The 21,166-nt window shown below is 48.3% G+C and overlaps 1 protein-coding gene across 1 annotated transcript in view; it reads left to right on the top strand.

Moving 5' to 3' along the window:
- The window catches only part of LOC144667574 (scavenger receptor cysteine-rich domain-containing protein DMBT1-like), a 192,173-nt gene that overhangs the window by 91,555 nt on the left and 79,452 nt on the right, over positions 1 to 21,166 (top strand). The window contains exon 3 of the mRNA XM_078541169.1: positions 19,358 to 19,657. Within this exon, the coding sequence (XP_078397295.1) occupies positions 19,358 to 19,657 (300 nt within the window). The remainder of the gene's footprint in view (positions 1 to 19,357; positions 19,658 to 21,166) is intronic.

The following is a 21,166-nucleotide window of genomic DNA, read 5'->3' as shown; positions in this document are numbered from 1 at the left end:
TTCCAACTTCTCACAAACCTTTATATCGCTTTGACTCTGCTTCTTGCAGCTTGGAGCTTTAAGCTTGAACCTTGGAGCCTTTCTCTGCCCCTGACTCTTAACTTCATTAACAGGACCTTTTCTAGGTTCATGTCCTTCCTTTGACTAGAAAGTCTTCTTGGGACTTTCTTCTGTTCCACTCCCCTGGTTTCTTGGGGACTTTTGTCTTTAGCTGGGACTGGCTATTTGTCCCTTTTGCTCCAGTCTCTCTCTGGCAGCTACTTTCAAACAATTTTAGCTTAGAACTGGCTATCTGCCCCTTCTAGGCTGCTTCTGCCTGTCTTCAAAACTAACCGAACTCAAACAATTTCCAAACCACACTGCTGTTTCTTGTTTCTTCTATGTGTGTCTATGGGAGGAACCTGCCTCTCTGGACCCCTGTTGCTAGACAACAGCCCAGTTCTTCTACTCTTGTGTTTGTTTAACTTCTCTTACAGTCGTAAACTCTCATTAGACATGCAGACACCCTTTAAAGTGAAAGTAAAACTCAACTTGACCTTTTCTTAATGCACAGATACAGAAATACAAATCAAACTTAAACTTTAAAGCTAAAACTCATTCCTAAAGCCCGCAAATATATAAGTATAACTTACTTAAACTATCTCTATTTCCCAACAATCTTTCTTTTCCTATTACTATGTGTAGGTGCAGTCAGAGATCCACAGCTGTCATGGAGCTACCCTGCCCTGTTGACTGTGATGACTTTGGCGGGCATCCTCTGGTGGCTCAAAGCCTAGAGGGCCACAGCCTGCTAAGGGTCTCCTGCCCAGGTGCAAGTCTAACCTCATCAGCCTGACCTGCTGGAAGTGATGGGGTCACTGGCAGAGAGGAGGCGGAGCAGCAGTGCACCATTGGAGTCACAGAATCACAGAACTATTATGGCACAGAAGGAGGCCATTTGACCCATCATGTCTGCACTGGCTTTCCGAATGAGCAACTCACCTAGTACCATTCCCCCACCTTCTTCCCATAACCAGGCACATTCTTCATTTTTAGAATACGGTCTAATTCACTTTTGAATGCTTCAGTTGCACCTGCCTCCACACACTGAGGCAGTGCATTGCAAACCCTTAATGCCTGCTGTATAAAAAAGTTTCTCCTCATACCACTTTTGCTTATTTTACTAGTTACTTTAAACCTGTGCCCTCTTGTTCTTGATCCTTTCATGAATAGGAACAGCTTCTCCCTATTGTCATGCTTTTATAATGATATAACTGCACCAATCACTCATAAGGGATTGGGTGAACATATTTTGGTTTCATTTATTTAGACTAAGAACATAGAAACATTTATACATAAGCGGAAAGCTTGAAGACATCAACAGCAGAGCTGTGTGTCCTCTGCTCACATGCAAAAGTGAAACTAAAACTGATCGCATGACACATTTCCCTTCTAGTGAAGTCATGCAGCTATCCCTTAAAGGAATGTTACAACACCTATCTACTCTGTCCAGACTCCTCATGATTTTGAATACCGCTATCAAATCTCCTCTCTGCCTTTTTTCCTGAAGGAGAATAGTCATAACTTCTCTAGTCTATGTTCATACTGAAGCTCCTCGTCCCTGGAAGCATTCTTGTGAATCTTTCCGGCATCCTCTCTAATGCCTTCACAAAATGCCTAAAGTGCGGTGTCTAGAACTGCACGCAATATTCTAGCTGAGGCCGAACTACTCACTTATACAAATTCAACGTAATGTACTTGCTCTTGTACACTACGTCCATATTAATAAAGCCCAGGGTACTGTAAGCATTATTAATTTCTCTTCAACCTATCCTACTACCTTCAATGATTTATTTACATATATACCAAGGTCCCCTTGCTCCTGCACCCCTTTTTAGAGTCATACCTTTTATTTTATATTGTCTCTCAATGTTCTTCCTACTAAAATGAATCACTTCACACTTCTCTGTGTTGAAATTCATCTGCCACCTGCCTACCCATCCCATCAACTTGTCTACATCCCTTTGAAATTCTATACCTTCCTCCTCATATTTCACTGTGCTTCCAAGTTTTGCATCATCCGCAAACTTTGAAATTGTGCCCTGTACACCAAGGTATATAAGGTAAAGCAAGGAGAACTCCACTACAAACCTTCCTCCAGCATGAAAAACATCCATTAACCACTACTGTCTGTTCCCTGTCACTCAGCCAATTCCATATCCATGTTGCTACCAACCCTTTTATTCCATGAGCTTTAACTTTGGTCATAGGTCTTGTGTGCAGCACTATATCAAATGCTTTTTGAAAGTTCCATATACACAACATCAACAGCATTTCCTTCATCAACCCTCCCTGTTACCTGTTCAAAAACACTCCAGCAAGTTAGTTAAACATGATTTTCCCTTAAGAAACCCATGCAGGCTTTCCTTAGCTAACCTGCATTGTCCATGTGACTATTAATTTTCTCCCGGATTATTGCTTCTAAAAGTGTCCCCACCACTAAAGTTAAAGATGCTGGTTTTATCTTGACATCCTTTTTTGAACAATGGTGTAATGGTTGCAATCCTCCAGTCATCTGGGACCACCCCTGGGTCTAAGGAAGGCTGAAAAATTATGGCCAGTGCTTCTTTAATTCCGACTTTCACTCCCCTCAGTATCCTTGGGCACATCTCATCCAGTCTCAGTGCCTTATCACTTTAAGTACACTTAACCTATCCAATACCTCTTCCTTTTCAATTTTAAATCTATCTCGTGTCTGAATTGCCTTATCTTTTACCATGGCTTGGGTGGCATCTTCTTCCATCATAAAGAGAGGTGCAAAGTATTCATTTAATACCTCAGCTATGATCTCTGCCTCCATGTGTAAATCCTCTTTTTAGTCCCTGATAGGCCCCACTCTGCCTTTTACCACCATTTTACTATTTATATGCCTAGAGAAGACTTTTGGATTCCCTTTTATGCTAGCTGCTAGTCTCTTTTCATAATCTCTCTCTGCTTCTCTTATTTGCTTCTTCATCTCTCCTCTGAACCTTCTGTATTCAGCTTGGCTTCATCCCAGTGTCCTGGGATGAAGCCCCCGGGGTGCTTGGCTGGCACATCTCCTCCTTGTGGAAGCCGAATCGCACCTCCCTGACTGGTTGAGGAGTAGGGGCACCTGCTCAAGGTGCCTTGTCTCCCCCTCACCTAGCCACTGCTGCACTGCATCCATGGCTCGAGCAACGGAATACAGTCTGAAAGCATATTGGGTAGCCACTGTGCGTTCTACTGGACCTGATATCCAAGGTGGCCACTGCCTTTCTATGGAGGCAGCCAAGCACGCCCATGCTGGAGCCACGACAGCAGACAGAACATGGATGCACTCCTTCAGCCTTCGGTCCAGTCTACGCATGGCCTCTGCCCGATGTCCCCCTGCCTGTTTCTGCATGTCCAGCAGGTCTCTCCGGGCTGAGTCCAGAGGCTTGTCATCTGCCTGGGGCTGAGCAGGGGCCTGGTCTCCAGCAGTCCTCGAGTCTGAGTTTCAGAGACCTTGGTTGTCACTTCCTCCACCAGCTGTGGACCTGTATCTGTGATGTGCTCACCAGATTGTGACCCTGAGAATACTCTGGAACATGCACCCATCCAGGTGACTGCATCTGTGCTGGTAGAGGGTGCTGTTGAATGCCGTGATGGTGCATCCTCTGAGGCTTCTGAGGCTACATCCTTAGAGTGGGTTTGGGACTGGTTCAGTGGCTGGTCTTCCTTGTTGGCCTCCCTCTTTTCTTGCTGACACCTGGAATAGAGAAAGAGATTTAGTGATTGACTGAGCATGCTCCTTAATTAAAGCAATGTCTCACTCTGTGGGTGCAGCTGGCAACTGCAGACTGAAGGCATCTTCACTGGCTTCCTGGGGCTGTCCTATTTTGCCTTCAGCACAGGCACTGTCTTGTTCCTCCCTAGCTATCTCTGCAGCCTGCTGCTCACATCGGGTGAGGACTCTAATATCTGAAATTCCACCTCCGGTCTTGGACCACTGCTGTCTTCTTGTCTTGTAGAAAAACAGGATTGATTGTCATCCCAATAATTGGATGAGCAGTTCAGGAGCATGTATGCCTATGGCAGCTGCTGAGCTCTCAGTAAGTGATTAAGAAGCAGGATGTCCTGCAGCTGATAGACTATTAAGAGCATGAAGTGGCTGGCACTCTTCAGTACACATGTCCAGTCTGCTGGTGAGTGCTTCAACTCCAACTCCTGTGTGACACCCCTCTACACTTGGACACTTAGACTGCCTGATGCCCTTATGAGTGTTAGTTTGCAGTGAGAGTCTTACCCTGGCGGATTGCACCACATCATTCACCTTCTTCCGATACTGCTAGGAGTTTCTTTGGTGGACCCCATCGGCGCTAACCTCTGCTGCAACCTCGGTCCAGGCCACTGTGGTCAGATCGGAGGGCCTCCTGCTGCCATCCAGGGGAAACAGCACCTCCTGTCTTTCCTAGGCAGCTTGGAGGAGAGTCTCCAGGGAAGCTTCGCTGAACTGTGGGGCCGCATGTTGTTGTCCTCTCTGGGACATTAAGGACAGCTAGACTAAAGCTGCTGGCCTGCAGTGAGTGAATGGTTGTCTGGGTGCCCTTTAAATATGGTGTCCTTTAAATATGGTGCCCAGACCTCTATCCCATAAGGTAACGGTGGGGACGATGACTTCTTGTCCACCCCTGCCACGTGATTCGCCATGTTCTGCACAGATGCATCAGTAATGAGCTGAACGATGCAAGATCGCGCGTGGTCAGCCGTCCCATCTCCCAGCGGAAATCACTCCGACTTCTGCAGCTGCCACCGAACTTAAATTTCAGAATGGAAGATTCTGCCCATAGAGTTGCTAATCTCATCAACTCCAACAGAGGCATTCTAAAAGGATCTGCTTGATAAGGAAAAAGGATATGATATTGACAATCTGTTCAAAGATGGCAAAAACTATAATTGCGAACAGACAATATGTAGAAGTGCTTGGAACAGCAATAACCATAGGTGAGGTAGCCAAGGCATATAGACAGGGCAAGTGTGATCTCATGCATCAGCCATGTAATTGCCCTGCATTCAGGGATGCCTGAAGATGCATGGTCTAAAAGGACACAGGGCAAGATTGTGTAAAGATTATGGCAGCAAAGAAAATTTCAGAAGCCACAGTGAGCTACAGTTAAAAAAAAACAGACACTGCTTAGGGGCAAGAGTAAAAAAAGAGTTCACCAAATACCATTTCAGGCACAGGCATGTCCATGAGGTAGGCAGAGACACAGACAGCAAAGAAAACATTGAAAGAGGCAAACTCAAGCTCAAAAGTGAACAAACTTTCCATACAGTGAAAGTCACACAGAATATGGATATTATCACACAACTGGAAGCTTTCATCACAGTCAAATTATGTCCTAACAAAAGTGGCAAGCACAAACTACACCTGAAGATAGATACTGTGGCAAGTGTCAACATTTTACCACTGTGGATACTCAAAGACATGTACCTGGCAAAGTAGAATCTATGTTACAGCCAACAAGAGCTAGACTCACTGCATATAACAGTTCACCAATCTGCTGCATGGGAGTATTGACGTTGAAGTGCAGATATGGAAGTTTTTCATGGTCACCAAAAATCTTCTATGTTGTCGACACCAATGGACCAGTGGTAGCAGGATTGGCAGCATGTAGTGATCGCCAAATCATGATGATTCACAAGATCAGTAAAGCACCAATGCTAGATGGTCAAGGCAAGCGTGACTCTATTGAGCCTATTCAAGACCTGCAACAGAAACACCCAGATAGGCCTAACAAATTGAGCATGTTACCCAACCCCAAGAGGACAGAAGATATACCAATGGCTTTCCAAGTTCACGGAGTTGATGTAGAACAATAAGATGTGTACAATGTTGACCTAATGCAATTTGGATAGAAAAAAGGCAAAGTGCTCCACAGAGAGACTTCCAGTGATCCTGTCCTCAAGGCATTATGACAGCTCAACATAATACGATGGTCAGAGACAATACAAGAGGTTCCCACAGACCTCAGAACCTTTTGGCCATACTGTGACAAATTAGGCATTTCAAATGGGATCATTTTCAAGGGCAGAAAGGTACTGATACGAAGAAACACTGTCAAAATATCCTCACCCAATTACATCTAGGTCATATAGGCATTGAAAGATCAAAATGATTTGCATATGAAATAGTTTATTGGCCAGGATCAATAATAACATAGAATGAACAGTGAAGATGTGCAATTAGGAGCAACAGCTGTGTCAACACAAAGAGCCACTCCATTATCACGATGTTCCACCACATCCTTGGTCAAAAATAGGTACTGACTTTTTCATTGTTAGAGGTGATGACTTCTTATTACCTTCTCCAAATTTCCTATCATTCGTCAACTGAGGGATACATCAAGCACATCAGTAGCAAACACAATGAGTGCAATTTTCAGTCTTTTTGATTTCCCGGAGGAGATCGTATCGGATAATGATCCACAGTACAATGGTAATCGTTTCAAAGCCATGTGCGCAAAGTGGGTTGCAAATCACCTTACATTATCCCCACGATATCCAAGATCTTACGTTTGCAAGTGCTGTGTCTTGGTTCTCTCCACCCACCTCGCTGACAGTGGCATTGGAGGCAGATTGCTGACTCTGCTGTCATGTCGGCCCTGATGACCTTGGTGATCGTTCTCTGGCCGGTGGGACCTGAGCAGGCTGCACCTGAGGGTGTGCGACCAGTGACATGGCTGGGCACTCCTTAGTCATCACAGCCCCGTCAGATGCCACGGTCACTAGCATTGGGGTGGAGTACATGCCGCCCTCATCCGGAGCGCTGTGAGAGGAGTCCACAGAGATGACAGGCAGCTTGTCCACCAGAGTGAGGTACATCTGGACCTCCCTGCTCACCATTGATGGACAGGCACCTAGCAAAGAGACTAGGTGCTTCATCCATCTCTCTGAGGTCACACCCAGAGCATGGGCTTGCAGGTCCGAGCACAACCCCAGGAACCCCTGATTCTGTCCCTGGCGCTGCCTCTCCATGTGAATCGCCACTCCCTCAATGGAGGAGGGTATGCACTTGGTGCTCAGGGTGAACACAGTGCTCAAGCGCCTCATGGATATCTCCATGACAGGGACCATCGCAGGCAGACCCTCAAGATTCATCGCCAGATCGTCCTGCGTGTCCTGCTAGACATCCAGCATCTGATGGATGACTCCATAGGCTCATCATCAGCCTCGGACTCAGCATCGTCCTGGACTCCAGCTGTCCTCCGACATCTGGTGCCCTGGGCACTCTCTGCTGGTGGACCTGTCTGCGGCTTCTGAGTATGTGTCTGTGGGTGTGCTTGTGTGTCTGACTGTCTGCGGGTGTGCTTGTGGGTCTGCTTGTGTGTGTCTATGTGGGTGTATTTGTGTGTGTGTCTGTGGGTGTGCTTGTGTGTCTGTGTGTCTGCAGATGTGCTTGTGTGTCAGTATGTCTGTGGGTGTGTGTATGTGTGTCTCTGTGGGTGTGCTTCTGTGTGTGTCTGCGGGTGAGCTTGTGTGTGTGTCTGTGGGTGTGCTTGTGTGTCTGACTGTCTGCGGGTGTGCTTGTGTGTCAGCATGTCTGTGGGTGTGCTTGTGGGTCTGCTTGTGTGTGTCTATGTGGGTGTATTTGTGTGTGTGTCTGTGGGTGTGCTTGTGTGTCTGTGTGTCTGCAGATGTGCTTGTGTGTCAGTATGTCTGTGGGTGTGTGTATGTGTGTCTCTGTGGGTGTGCTTCTGTGTGTGTCTGCGGGTGAGCTTGTGTGTGTGTCTGTGGGTGTGCTTGTGTGTCTGACTGTCTGCAGATGTGCTTGTGTGTCAGTATGTCTGTGGGTGTGTGTATGTGTGTCTCTGTGGGTGTGCTTCTGTGTGTGTCTGCGGGTGAGCTTGTGTGTGTGTCTGTGGGTGTGCTTGTGTGTCTGACTGTCTGCGGGTGTGCTTGTGTGTCAGCATGTCTGTGGGTGTGCTTGTGTATAAGCATGTCTGCGGGTGTGCTTGTGTGTAAGCATGTCTGTGGGTGTGCTTGTGTGTCTGTGTGTCTGCAGGTGTGCTTGTGAGTCAGCATGTCTGCGGGCGTGCTTGTGTGTGTGTCTGTGGGTGTGCTTGTGTGTCTGTGTGTGTGCTTGTGTGTCTGTTTGTCTGCAAATGTGCTTGTGTGTCAGCATGTCTGCGGGTATGCTTGTGTGTGTGCATGTGTGTCTGTGGGTGTGCTTGTGTATGTGTCTGTGGATGTGCTTGTGTGTCTATGGGTGTGCTTGTGTGTGTATCTGCGGGTCTGCTTGTGTGTGTGTCTGCCGTTGTGCTTCTGTGTCTCTGTGCCTGCGGGTGTGCTTGTGTGTCAGCGGGTATGCTTGTGTGCATGCCTGTGGGTGTGCTTGTGTGTCTGTGTGTCTGCGGGTGTGCTTGTGTATGAGCCTGCGGGTGTGCAAGTGTGTCAGCATGTTTGCGGGTGTGCTTGTGTGTAAGCATGTCTGCAGATGTGCTTGTGAGTCAGCATGTCTGCGGGCGTGCTTGTGTGTGTGTCTGTGGGTGTGCTTGTGTGTCTGTTTGTCTGCAAATGTGCTGGTGTGTCAGCATGTCTGCGGGTATGCTTGTGTGTGTGTCTGTGTGTGTGCGGGTGTGTCTGTGGGTGTGCTTGTGGGTGTGTCTGCGGGTGTGCTTGTGTATGTGTCTGTGGGTGTGCTTGTGTGTCTATGGGTGTGCTTGTGTGTGTATCTGCGGGTCTGCTTGTGTGTGTGTCTGCCGTTGTGCTTGTGTGTCTCTGTGCCTGTGGGTGTGCTTGTGTGTCTGCAAATGCGCTTATGTGTCAGCATGTCTGCGGGTGTGCTTGTGTGTGTGTCTGTTGGTGTGCTTGTGTGTCTATGGATGTGCTTGTGTGTCTGTTTGTCTGCAGATGTGCTTGTGTGTCAGCGGGTATGCTTGTGTGCGTGCCTGTGGGTGTGCTTGTGTGTCTGTGTGTCTGCGGGTGTGCTTGTGTATGTGCCTGCGGGTGTGCTTGTGGGTGTGCTTGTGGGTGTGTCTGCGGATATGCTTGTGTGTCTCTGTGTCTGCGGGTGTGCTTATGTATGTGACTGTCAGTGTGCTTCTGCATGTCTGTGGGTGAGCTTGTGTATCTGTCTGTCTGCAGGTATGGTTGTGTGTCAGCATGTCTGAGGGTGTGCTTATGTGTCAGCATGTCTGTGGGTGTGCTTGTCTGTCTGTGTGTCTGTGGGTGTGCTTGTGTATGTGCATGTGGGTGTGCTTTCCTGTCTGTGTGTCTGTGGGTGTGCTTGTGTGTCACAATGTCTGTGGGTGTGCTTATGTGTCAGCATGTCTGCGGGTGTGCCTGTCTGTCTTTGTGTCTGTGGGTGTACTTGTGTATGTGCCTGTGGGTGTGCTTGTGTGTCTGTGTACCTGTGGGTGTGCTTTTGTGTGTGTCTGTTGGTGTGCTTGTGTGTCTGTAGGTGTGCTTGTGTGTCTGTGTGCCTGCGGGTGTGCTTGTCTGCGCGTGTGCCTCTGGGTGTGCTTATGTGTCAGCATGCCTGCAGATGTGCTTGTGTGCCTGTGTGCCTGCAGGTGTGCTTATGTATCTGTGTGTCTGCGGGTGTGCTTGTCTGTCTGTGTGCCTGTGGGTGTGCTTATGTGTCAGCATGCCTGCGGGTGTGCTTGTGTGTCAGCATGTCTGCAGGTGTGCTTGTGTATGTGCCTGTGGGTGTGCTTGTGTGTCTGTGTGCCTGTGAGTGTGCTTGTGTGTGTGTCTGTGGGTGTGCTTGTGTGTCTGTGTGCCTGCGGGTGTGCTTGTGTGTCTGTAGGTATGCTTGTGTGTCTGTGTGTGTGCTTGTGTGTCTGTAGGTGTGCTTGTGTGTCTGTCTATCTGCGTGTGTCCTTGTGTGTCAGCATGTCTGTGGGTGTGGTGTGTGTCAGAATGTCTGCGGGTATGCTTGTCTGTCTGTGTGTCTGTGGGTGTGCTTGTGTATGTGCCTTTGGGTGTGCTTGTGTGTCTCTTTCTGTGGGTGTGCTTGTGTGTTAACATGTCAGTGGGTGTGCTTGTGTGTCAGCATGTCTGTGGGTGTGATTGTCTGTCTGTGTGCCTGTGGGTGTGCTGGTGTGTCTGTGTGTCTGTGGGTGTTCTTGTGTGTGTGTCTGTGGGTGTGCTTGTGTTTCAGCATGTCTGTGGGTGTGCCTTTGTGTCTGTAGGTGTGCTTGTGCGTCTGTGTATTTGTGTGTGTGCTTATGTGTCTGTGTGTCTTTGGGTGTGCTTGTGTGCCTGTGTGTCTGCAGATGTGCTTGTGTGCCTGTATGTCTATGGGCGTGCTTGTGGGTGTGCTTGTGTGGCTGTGTGCCTATAGATGTGCTTGTGTATCTGTGCGTCTGCGGGTGTGCTTGTCTGCGTGTGTGCCTGTGGGTGTGCTTATGTGTCAGCATGCCTGCGGGTGTGCTTGTGTGTCTGTGTGCCTGTGGGTGTGCTTGTGTGTCAGCATGTCTGCAGGTGTGCTTTTGTATGTGCCTGTGGTTGTGCTTGTGTGTCTGTGTGCCTGTGAGTGTGCTTGTGTGTCTGTCTGCGGGTGTGCTTGTGTGTTTGTGGATGTGCTTGTGTGTCTGCGGATGTGCTTGTTGTCTATGTGCCTGTGGGTGTGCTTGTGTGTCAGCATTTCTGAGGGTGTGCTTGTGTGTCTGTGTGCCTGTGTGTGTGCTTGTGTGTCTGCGGCTGTGCTTGTGTGTCTGTTTATCTGTGGGTGTGCTTGTCTGTCTGTGTGCCTGTGGATGTGCTTATGTGTCAGCATGCCTGCGGGTGTGCTTGTGTGTCTGCGTGTCTGCAGGTGTGCTTGTGCGTCTGTGTGCCTTTGGATGTGCTTGTGTGTCTGTAGGTGTGCTTGTGTGTCTGTATGTCTGCGGGTGTGCTTGTGTATGTGACTGTCAGTGTGCTTCTGCATGTCTGTGGGTGAGCTTGTGTATCTGTCTGTCTGCAGGTATGGTTGTGTGTCAGCATGTCTGAGGGTGTGCTTACGTGTCAGCATGTCTGTGGGTGTGCTTGTTTGTCTGTGTGTCTGTGGGTGTGCTTGTGTATGTGCATGTGGGTGTGCTTGCCTGTCTGTGTGTCTGTGGGTGTGCTTGTGTGTCACAATGTCTGTGGGTGTGCTTATGTGTCAGCATGTCTGCGGGTGTGCCTGTCTGTCTTTGTGTCTGCGGGTGTACTTATGTATGTGCCTGTGGGTGTGCTTGTGTGTCTGTGTACCTGTGGGTGTGCTTTTGTGTGTGTCTGTAGGTGTGCTTGTGTGTCTGTGTGCCTGCGGGTGTGCTTGTCTGCGCGTGTGCCTCTGGGTGTGCTTATGTGTCAGCATGCCTGCAGATGTGCTTGTGTGCCTGTGTGCCTGCAGGTGTGTTTATGTATCTGTGTGTCTGCGGGTGTGCTTGTCTGCGCGTGTGCCTCTGGGTGTGCTTATGTATCAGCATGCCTGCAGATGTGCTTGTGTGTCTGTAGGTGTGCTTGTGTGTCTGTGTGTCTGTAAGTGTGCTTGTGTGCCTGTGTGTCTGCAGATGTGCTTGTGTGCTTGTGTGTCTGTGGGCGTGCTTGTGAGTTTGCTTGTGTGTGTGTATCTGTATGTGTGCTTGTGTGCCTGTCTGCGAGTGTGCTTGTGTGTCTGTGGATGTGCTTCTGTGTCTGTGTGCCTGCGGGTGTGCTTGTGTACTTGTGTGCCTGTAGGTGTGCTTGTGTATCTGTGTCTGCGGGTGTGCTTGTTTGCCTGTGTCCCTGCGGGTGTGCTTGTGTATCTGTGGGTGTGCTTTTGTGCCTGTGTGTCTGCAGGTGTGCTTGTGTGTCTATGTGCCTGCGGATGTGCTTGTGTACTGGTAGGTGTGCTTGTGTGTCTGTGTGTCTGCAGGCATGCTTGTGTGTGTGCCTGTGGATTTGCTTGTGTGTCTGTGTGTCTGCGGGCATGCATGTGTGTCAAAACGTCTGCGGGTGTGCTTGTGTGTCAGCATGCCTGCGGGAGTGCTTGTGTGTCTGCATGTCTGCAGGTGTGCTTGTGCGACTGTGTGCCTTTGGATGTGCTTGTGTGTCTGTAGGTGTGCTTGTGCATCTGTGTATTTGTGGGTGTTCTTGTGTGTCTGTATGTCTGCGGGTGTGCTTGTGTATGTGTCTGTCAATGTGCTTCTGCATGTCTGTGGGTGTGCTTGTGTGCCAGCATATACATGTGGCCGTGCTTGTCTGTCTGTGTGTCTGCGGGTGTGCTTGTGTATGTGCATGTGGGTGTGCTTGCGTGTCTGTGTGCATGTGGGTTTGCTTGTGTGTGTGTCTGTGGGTGTGCTTATGCGTCACAATGTCTGTGGGTGTGCTTATGTGTCAGCATGTCTGCGGCTGTGCCTGTCTGTCTTTGTGTCTGCGGGTGTGCTTGTGGGTGTGCTTGTGTGTCTGTGTACCTGTGGGTGTGCTTTTGTGTGTGTCTGTGGGCGTGCTTGTGGGTGTGCTTGTGTGTCTGTAGGTGCGCTTGTGTGTCTGTGTATTTGTGGGTGTGCTTGTGTGTCTGTGTGTCTTTGGGTGTGCTTGTGTGCCTGTGTGTCTGCAGATGTGCTTGTGTCTCATCATGTCTGCAGGTGTGCTTGTGTGTCTGCATATCTGTGGGTGTGCTTGTGGGTGTGCTTGTGTGTGTGTCTGTGGGTGTGCTTGTGTGTCTGTCTGCCTGCGGGTGTGCTTGTGTGTCTGTGGATGTGCTCGTGTGCCAGCATTGCTGCGGGTGTGATTTTGTGCCTGTGTGCCTGCATGCGTGCTTGTGTGTCTGCGGCTGTGCTTGTGTGTCTGTAGGTGTGCTTGTGTATCTGTGTGTCTGCGGGTGTGCTTGTCTGTCTGTGTGCCTGTGGGTGTGCTTATGTGTCAGCATGCCTGCGGTTGTGCGTGTGTGTCTGTGTGCCTGTTGGTGTTCTTGTGTACCTGTAGGTGTGCTTGTGTGTCTGTGTGTGTTCGGGTGTGCTTGTGTTCCAGTGTGCTTGTGTGTATCTGTGTCTGTGCTAATGTGTCTGTGTGTCTTTGGGTGTGCTTGTGTGCCTGTGTGCTTCTGTGTCTGTGGGTGTGCTTGTGTGCCTGTGTGTCTGCGGATGTGCTTGTGTGTGTGCCTGCGGGTGTGCTTGTGTAGCTGTAGGTGTGCTTGTGTGTCTGTGTGTCTGCAGGTGTGCTTGTGTGTGTGCCTGTGCATTTGCTTGTGTGTCTGTGTGTCTGCAGATGTGCTTGTGTGTCAACATTTCTGCGGTGTGCTTGTGTGTCAGCATGCCTGCGGGTTTGCTTGTGTGACTGCGGGTGTGCTTGTCTGTGTGCCTGCAGGTGTACCTTTGTGCCTGTGTGTCTGCAGGTGTGCTTGTGCTTCTGTGGCTGTGCTTGTGTGTCCGTGTGTCTGCGGATGTGCTTGTGTGCCAGCATTTCTGCAGGTATGCTTGTGTGTCTGCGGGGGTGCTTGTGTTTCTGTGTGTCTGTAGGTGTGCTTGTGTGTCTGCTGGTGTGCTTGTCTGTCTGTGTGCCTGTGGGTGTGCTTGTGTGTCTGTGGGTATGCTTGTGTGTCTTTTTGTCTGTAGGCGTGCATGTGTGTCGGTGTGTCTGCGGGTGTGCTTGTGTGCCTGCAGATGTGCTTGTGTGTCTGCAGATGTGCTTGTGTTTCTGTGTGCCTGCAGGTGTGCTTGTGTGCCTGTGTGCCTGCGTGTGTGCTTGTGTGTCTGCGGCTGTGCTTGTGTGTCTGTGTGTCTGTAGGTGTGCTTGTGTATCTCTGTGTCTGCGGGTGTGCTTGTCTGTCTGCGTGCCTGTGGGTGTGCTTATGTGTCAGCATGCCTGCGGGTGTGCTTGTGTGTCTGCGTGCCTGCGGGTGTGCTTGTGTGTCAGCATGTCTGCGGGTGTGCTTGTGTATCTGTAGGTGTGCTTGTGTGTCGGTGGGTGTGCTTGTGTGTCTGTGTGTCTTTGGGTGTACATGTGTGCTTGTGTGTCTGTGTGTCTGTGGGTGTGCTTGTGTGTCTGTGCATCTGCGGGTGTGCTTGTGTGTCTGTGTGCCTGCTGGTGTTCTTGTGTATGTGTCTGTGGATTTGCTTGTGTGTCTGTGGGTGTGCTTGTGTGTCAGCATACCTGCAGGTTTGCTTGTGTGTCTGCATGTCTGCTGGTGTGCTTGTCTATGTGTCTGCTGGTGTACTTGTGTGCCTGTGTGTCTGCAGGTGTGCTCATGCGTCTGTGTGTCTGTGGGCATGCTTGTGTGTCTGTGTGTCTGTGGATGTGCTTGTTTGTCAGCATTTCTGCGGTGTGCTTGTATGTCTGTGTGCCTTCGGGTGTGCTTGTGTGTCTGTGGGTGTGCTTGTGTGTCTGTGTATCTGTTGGTGTGCTTGTGTGTCTGTGTGTCTGCGGGTGTGCTTGTCTGCCTGTGTACCTCTGGGTGTGCCTGTGTGTCGGTAGGTGTGCTTGTGTGTCTATGTGTCTGTAGGTGTGCTTGTGTGCTTGTGTGTCTGCGGCTGTGCTTGTGTGTCTGTGTGTTTGTGGGTGTGCTTATGTGTCAGCATGCCTGCAGGTGTGCTTGTATGTCTGTGTGCCTTCGGGTGTGCTTGTGTGTCTGTGGGTGTGCTTGTGTGTCTGTGTATCTGTGGGTGTGCTTGTGTGTCTGTGTGTCTGCGGGTGTGCTTGTCTGCCTGTGTACCTCTGGGTGTGCCTGTGTGTCGGTAGGTGTGCTTGTGTGTCTATGTGTCTGTAGGTGTGCTTGTGTGCTTGTGTGTCTGCGGCTGTGCTTGTGTGTCTGTGTGTTTGTGGGTGTGCTTATGTGTCAGCATGCCTGCAGGTGTGCTTGTTTGTCAGCATGTCTGCGGGTGTGTTTGTGTGTCTGTGTATCTGTGGTTTGCTTGTGTGTCTGTGTATCTGTGGGTGTGCTTGTGTGTCTGTGTGTCTTTGGGTATACCTGTGTGCCTGCGTGTCTGCAGGCGTGCTTGTTTGTCTGCGGGTGTGCATGTGTGTCTGTGCGTCTGCAGGTGTGCTTCTGTGTCATCGTGTAGAGTCATGGAAAGGGGCAATGATTGTTAGAATGGGAGGATGGGATTCTGGACAGCCATTATGGGATCATTATTAGAGGCAGTGAATTGGATGTGATGGCACATTTCTGTATATTGAGGTATCAGCTCATAATATAAGTGTTGTATTGCCCCTTTTCCAGGCCCAGTGCCCCCCAGACTACAAGGAGGACCTGATTTGTGTTCGGGAAGAGTTGAAATTTACAAGAATTCCTCCTGGGGCACCATTTGCAATCATAACTGGGACATCATGGACGCCTCGATTGTCTGCAGGCAGCTGAAGTGCGGGGTTGCAGTATCTGTGAACATCAGCTTTACCCCAGGAGCAGCTTCCATCTGGCAGGATAACGTGAGATGTGTTGGGACAGAGGCTACCATCAGTGAATGCCCAGCAGACCAGAGGAATGTCAGCAACTGCACGCACAGTCAGGATGCTGGAGTTAATTGCTCAGGTCAGCAGTGATGAGGCGCGATGCTGAAACATTTGCAACATTATGGCTCGCAGAGTTCAGGAAAGGCCCATGTTCCACCCTCTGGTAGGCATTAGTGATCTGATCAATCAGGAGGCTGAATACCCTCCTACAATTTCTGTGTGACGGGCTCAAGTTGGCTTCTTCCTGTTGCTGTGTGACAGGCTCAATGGACTCAATTTCCTCCTGTGCTTGTGTAGCAGTCTCAGTGGGGCTGAATGGGCCTCCTCAAGTTTGTGCGTACTAGGCTCAAGGGTGCTGAATGGGTCTCTTCCTGTTCCTGCATAACAGATTCGAGGTACTGAACAACTTTCTGTGTTAAAGGCTCAAAGGGCTGCATGCCCTCTTCATGTTTCTTAATGGAGGGGGGGTAACCTTGTGGTGACTAAAACCACAGCCGGAGAATGATCCAATCTTGTTTTTTCCCTGACAGGATCTTTTGCTGTCAGACTCGCCAATGGGAGCAGCATGTGCTCAGGGAGGGTGGAGATCCTTTACCAGTCCACCTGGGGAATGGTCTGTGATGATGACTGGGATTCCACCGATGGTAACATTGTCTGCAGGCAGCTGAACTGCGGGAAGGCCGAGTCGGTAACTGGGGCTTACCACAGACAAGGAGGCGGGGAGGTCCTGCTCAGCGGAGTCATGTGCAAAGGGACGGAACGTTCCCTGGACCAATGCATCTCCAACCCGCTTGGTGCCAACCACAGTGCCCAGTGTCAGCATGCTGGGGTCGTTTGCTCAGGTAAGTTGGCAACTTTCACTGCACTTATAATAAACCAAATTGATGTTCCACACATCTCCCACCAAGTCTTTTCATCTCTCACACCTGTGCTCACTGACCTACATTGGCTTCTGGTTCAAAAGTACCTCGATTTTAAAATTCTCCTCGTTCTGTTCAAATCACTCCAAGGCCCTTACTCTTTCTTATCTCTATAATCTTCTCCAGCCAACAATTCTCATCTTCATGTTCAAATCTCTCCAGGACCCTTATCCCCTTCCTATTTCTGTAACCTATTCCTGCTCTTCATTTTTCATTCCCGTGTTCAAATCTCTCTATGGCCCTCACCCCCTCCCTATTTCCTTACCCTAGGACAATGCAGCCTGCTTGATTTGCACCCCTTCCGACATTTTAAATATTCTGTCCCTCCACCACCAGTGCACAGTGACAGCAGTGTGTGCCATCTACAAGTTCCTAAGTCTCCTTTAACAGCACTTTCCAAACCCGAGACCTCTATCACCTAGAAGAAGTAGGGCATCAAGCTCATGGGAGCATCACCGCGTGTCTGTAGGTGTGCTCATGTCTGTGTAGGAATAACTGTGTGTCTAAGTGCACAAATTTGCTTGTGTTCCAGTTTAGGAAAGCACAAAATCAGACACCCAACTCAAGGGAAAGAGTTAAGTGAAGATTGATAGAATGGGAGTCTAGAATTCTGGATACACCATTAGAAAAGGGGTATTAGAGTCATGGAAAGGAGGCAATGATTGATAGAATGGGAGGGTGGAGTTCTGGCCAGCCATTATAGGATGGTTATTAGAGCCAGTGAATTGGGTGTGATGACAGCTTTCTGTATGCTGGGGCATCAGCTCACAATGTAAGTGTTGCATTGTTCCTTTTCCAGGTCCAGGTGTCCCTCAGACTGTGACAAGGTTCTGCCTTGTGTTCTGGAAGAGTTGAAATTTACAAGCGCTCCTCACCCAAGTCACACACCATCCTGACTTGGAAATATATCAGCTGTTCCTTCACTGTTGCTGGGTCAAAACCCTTGAACTCCCTCCCTAACAGCACTGTGCATGTACCTACACAACAAGGACTGCAGAATTCAAGAAGTTCATCCCCTTCTCATTGGGAATTAGGGATGGACATTAAATACCACCCTTGTCAGTGATGCCTACATCCCATGAACGGATAAAAAAATCTTTGTAGACATTATTTTGACTGTTCCATTGGTCTTAACTTGCCTACCAGATGTCATGTCTGGAACCTTTTTTTATTCTTTTGGGGGATGGGTGAGCTGTGACTCAGCTGTTTGCACACTCACCACTGAATCAAAAGGCCCTGGGTTCAAATCCCACTGCAGAGCGTGAACACAAAAATAATAGCTGGTGCTTCAGTGCAGTATTGAGGGAGAATTTCTGTCCAAGGTGCCATCTTTTAGATTCCCCGCTCAGGTAGATGTAAATGAACCCCTAGCACTATTTCGAAGAAGAGCTGGGGAGTTATCCCCAGTACGTGCACTGGCCAACATTTATCCCTCAATCAACATCACAAAAAGCAGATTATTTGGTCATTGCTGTTTGTGGGAATTTGCTGAGTGCAAATTAACTGCTGTGTTTCCTGCAAAATAGTGATTACACTTCAAAACGTAAATACCTCATTGGTCATAAAATACTTTGCCACATCTGTCGGTTGTGAAAACCGCTATATCAATGCAATTCCTTTTTTCTTTATCTGACTGTTGCTGGCATTTGTTACCCATCACTAATTGCCCTTGAGAAGGTGGTGGCGAGCTGCTTTCTTGAACTGCAGTTTTTTTGGTGTAGATGCACCTACAGTGCTGTTAGGAAGGATTTTGACTCAGCAACAGTAAAGGAAAGGCAATATACTTCCAAGTCAAGATGGTGGGTGACTTGGGTGAGAACTTGCAGGTGGTAGTGATCCCATGGGTCTGCTGCCTTTGTCCTTCTAAGTGGTGGAAGTTGTGGGTTTGGAAGGTGGTGTTGAAGGGAGCTTGGTGAGTTGCTGCAGCACATATGGTACACACTGCCGCTACTGTGCGTTGGTAGTGGATGGAATGAATGTTTAAGGTGGTCGATGGGGTGCTGATCAAGCAGCCTCCTTTGTCCTGGATGGGGGTCAAGATTCTTGAGTGTTGTTGGAGCTGCACTCATCCAGGCAAGTCATCCTGACTTGTACAGACTTTGGGGAGACAGGAGGCAAGTCACTCGCTGCAGAATTCCCAGCTTCTGAACTGCTCTTGTTGCCACAGTATTTGTATGGGTAGTCCAAGTGAAGTTTCCGATCAATGGTAACCCCCAGGATGTTGATGGTGAGAGACTCAGTCACATTATTGCCATTGTATGTCAATGAGAAATGGTTAGATTCTCTCTTATTGGAGATGTCATTGCCTGGCACTTTTGTGGCGTGAAAATTACTTGCCACTTGTTCAAGCCTTAGTATTGTTCAGGCCTTGTTGATTATTGAGATGGACTGCTTCAGTATCTGAGGAGTCATGGAAGGTGCTGAATATTGTGCAATTGTCAGTGAATATTCACACTTCTGACATTATGATGAAGCAGCTCAAGATTGTTGGGCCTTGGACAATATAATGAGGAACTTATGCAACAATGTCGCAACGACAGTCCAATAGTTTCGTGGTCACCATTACTGAGACTAAAATAAAAACAGAAAATGCTAGAAAAACTCTGTAGGTCTGGCAGCACCTGTGGAGAGAGAAACAGAGTTAATCTTTCGAGTCTGTATGACTCTTCTTCAGAGCTTGAAAATGAGTCATATGGATTCGAAACGCTAACTCTGTTTCTCTTTCCACAGATGCTGCCAGGCCTGCTGAGGTCTTCCAGCACTTTCTGTTTTTATTTCAGATTTCCAGCATCCGCAGTATTTTGCTTTCATATTACTGAGACTAACTTTTAATTCCAGATTCATTAATTAGTTGAATTTAAAATCCACCAGCTGCCGTGGTGGGATTTGAACCTGTGTACCCAGAATATTAACTTGGGTTTCTAGTCCCCAGTAATATTACCACCATGCCTTCCATCTACTCAACCTTGTTAAGTCCCTTTTAAAATTGACAGGTTTTTACAGATTATCCCAAACCAGTTTAACTGTGTTAACCAATGTTCCCATCTCTGTTCCAGGTCCAGTGCCCATACGGCTGGTGAACGGTACTAACATGTGCTCCGGGAGAGTTGAAGTCTATCATAAATCCGCCTGGGGAACCATCTGCGACAATGGTTGGAATGTCAGTGCAGCGAGTGTGGTTTGCAGAATGTTGAACTGTGGGACGGCCCTGTCAGCAAAAAGAGGAGCTTACTATGGAGAAGGGACTGAAAACATCTGGTTGGATAATGTGAGATGTACAGGGACAGAGCCTGGCCTCGATCAGTGCTCTTCCAACCCACCTTCTTGCACACACAGGAAGGATGCTGGAGTGATCTGCTCAGGTGAGTGGAGTTACTTGTTTCTTGAATCTGTTATTTATTTCGCAATATATCTTTGTAATGAGAGAGATTCCTGAACTATACATGTTTCCACCTGAGGGGCAGGAGAAAGTGGGGGAGTGCGATTTATTTGGGATTGATAAAGGGCCAAAATGAGAAAATAGGGTAGTGGGATTGGTTTGTAACGTAATGTGCTTTGGGAGAATGGAGCAGTGGGATATGGTTGGGATGGATACATGGCAATATAGAGCAGTGATTAGTTTAGGAATGATACAGGCCTATGGGGAGAGAGTAAGGCAGTAGGATAAGATTGGGATTGATACATGGCTATTTGGGACAGAGCAGGACAGTGTGATTAGTTTTGGATTGATACAGGGCTATAGAGAGGGAGCGAGGCAGTGGGATTAATTTGGGATTGATAAAAGGGCAAAGGGAGAGAGTAGAGCAATAAGATTAGTTTCTGATTATACAATACTTTGAGCAGCAGAATTTTGAATATGCTGAAGTTTATGGATGGTGGAAGATCGGAGGCTGGCCAGGACAGCATTAGAATAATCAGATTTGGTGGTAACATTGGCCAAGGACAAAGGTTTCAGCAGCAGATGAACTGTGGCAGAAGTAGTGACAAGTGATGCTATGGAAGATGAAAATAGGCAGGCTTGCTGATGCTGAGAGTATGGGGTCAGAAGATCATCTTGGCTAAATAGGCCAGCAAGGTTGTGAAGGAACTAGTCCAAAAGGTGTTTAATAAAGAGCCACATAATAGGTTTGTCAACAAAGTTAAAACCCATGGAATACAAGAAAGATACAACGTACAGAGTGTAATGGGGTTCTTCAGGTTGGGATTGATACATGACTATTTGAGATAGAGTGGGACAATACGCTTAGTTTTGGATTGATACACTGCTGTAGAGAGGGAACAGGGCAGTGGGATTAATCCAGGACTGCCCCACTTTCCCCAAAGTGCTGTGTAATCACAAACTAATCCCTACTCTCTCCCTTTGCCCTTTTATCAATACCAAGTTAATCTCATTGCCCTGTTCCCTCTCTATAGCACAGGGATCAGTACTAGGACAACTGCTTTTCTTGCAATATATTGAGTGCATATAGTGCAATTTTAAGGATTTGAAGGCTTTAGTCAAGGTGCAGAAAACATTTGCAAGAATGGTTCCAAGGATGAGGGACTTCAGTTACATGGATAGATTGGAGAAGCTGGGGTGGTTCTCCTTAGAGAAGAGAGGTGGACAGGAGATTTGATTGGGGTATTCAAAATCATTGAGAGGTTTGGACAGAGTAGAAAAAGAGAAATTGTTCCCATTGATGGAAGGGTCAAGAACCAGAGGACATTGAATTAAGGTGATTAGCAAAAGAACCTAAGGAGATATGAGGAAAAGCTTTTTTTACTGCAGCAACTGGTCAAGATTGGGAATACCTAAGAGTCTGGTGAAAGCAGATTTAGTCATAGCTTTCAAAAGAGGATTGGATAAGCACCTGAAGAGAAAAAAATTGCAG

This window comes from Cetorhinus maximus, chromosome 1 (genome assembly GCF_964194155.1).
Source record: "Cetorhinus maximus chromosome 1, sCetMax3.hap1.1, whole genome shotgun sequence".
Classification (NCBI taxonomy): Eukaryota; Metazoa; Chordata; class Chondrichthyes; order Lamniformes; family Cetorhinidae; genus Cetorhinus; species Cetorhinus maximus.
Note: the sequence above shows the minus strand (reverse complement) of the source record. Positions and strands in the feature narration are given on the sequence as shown.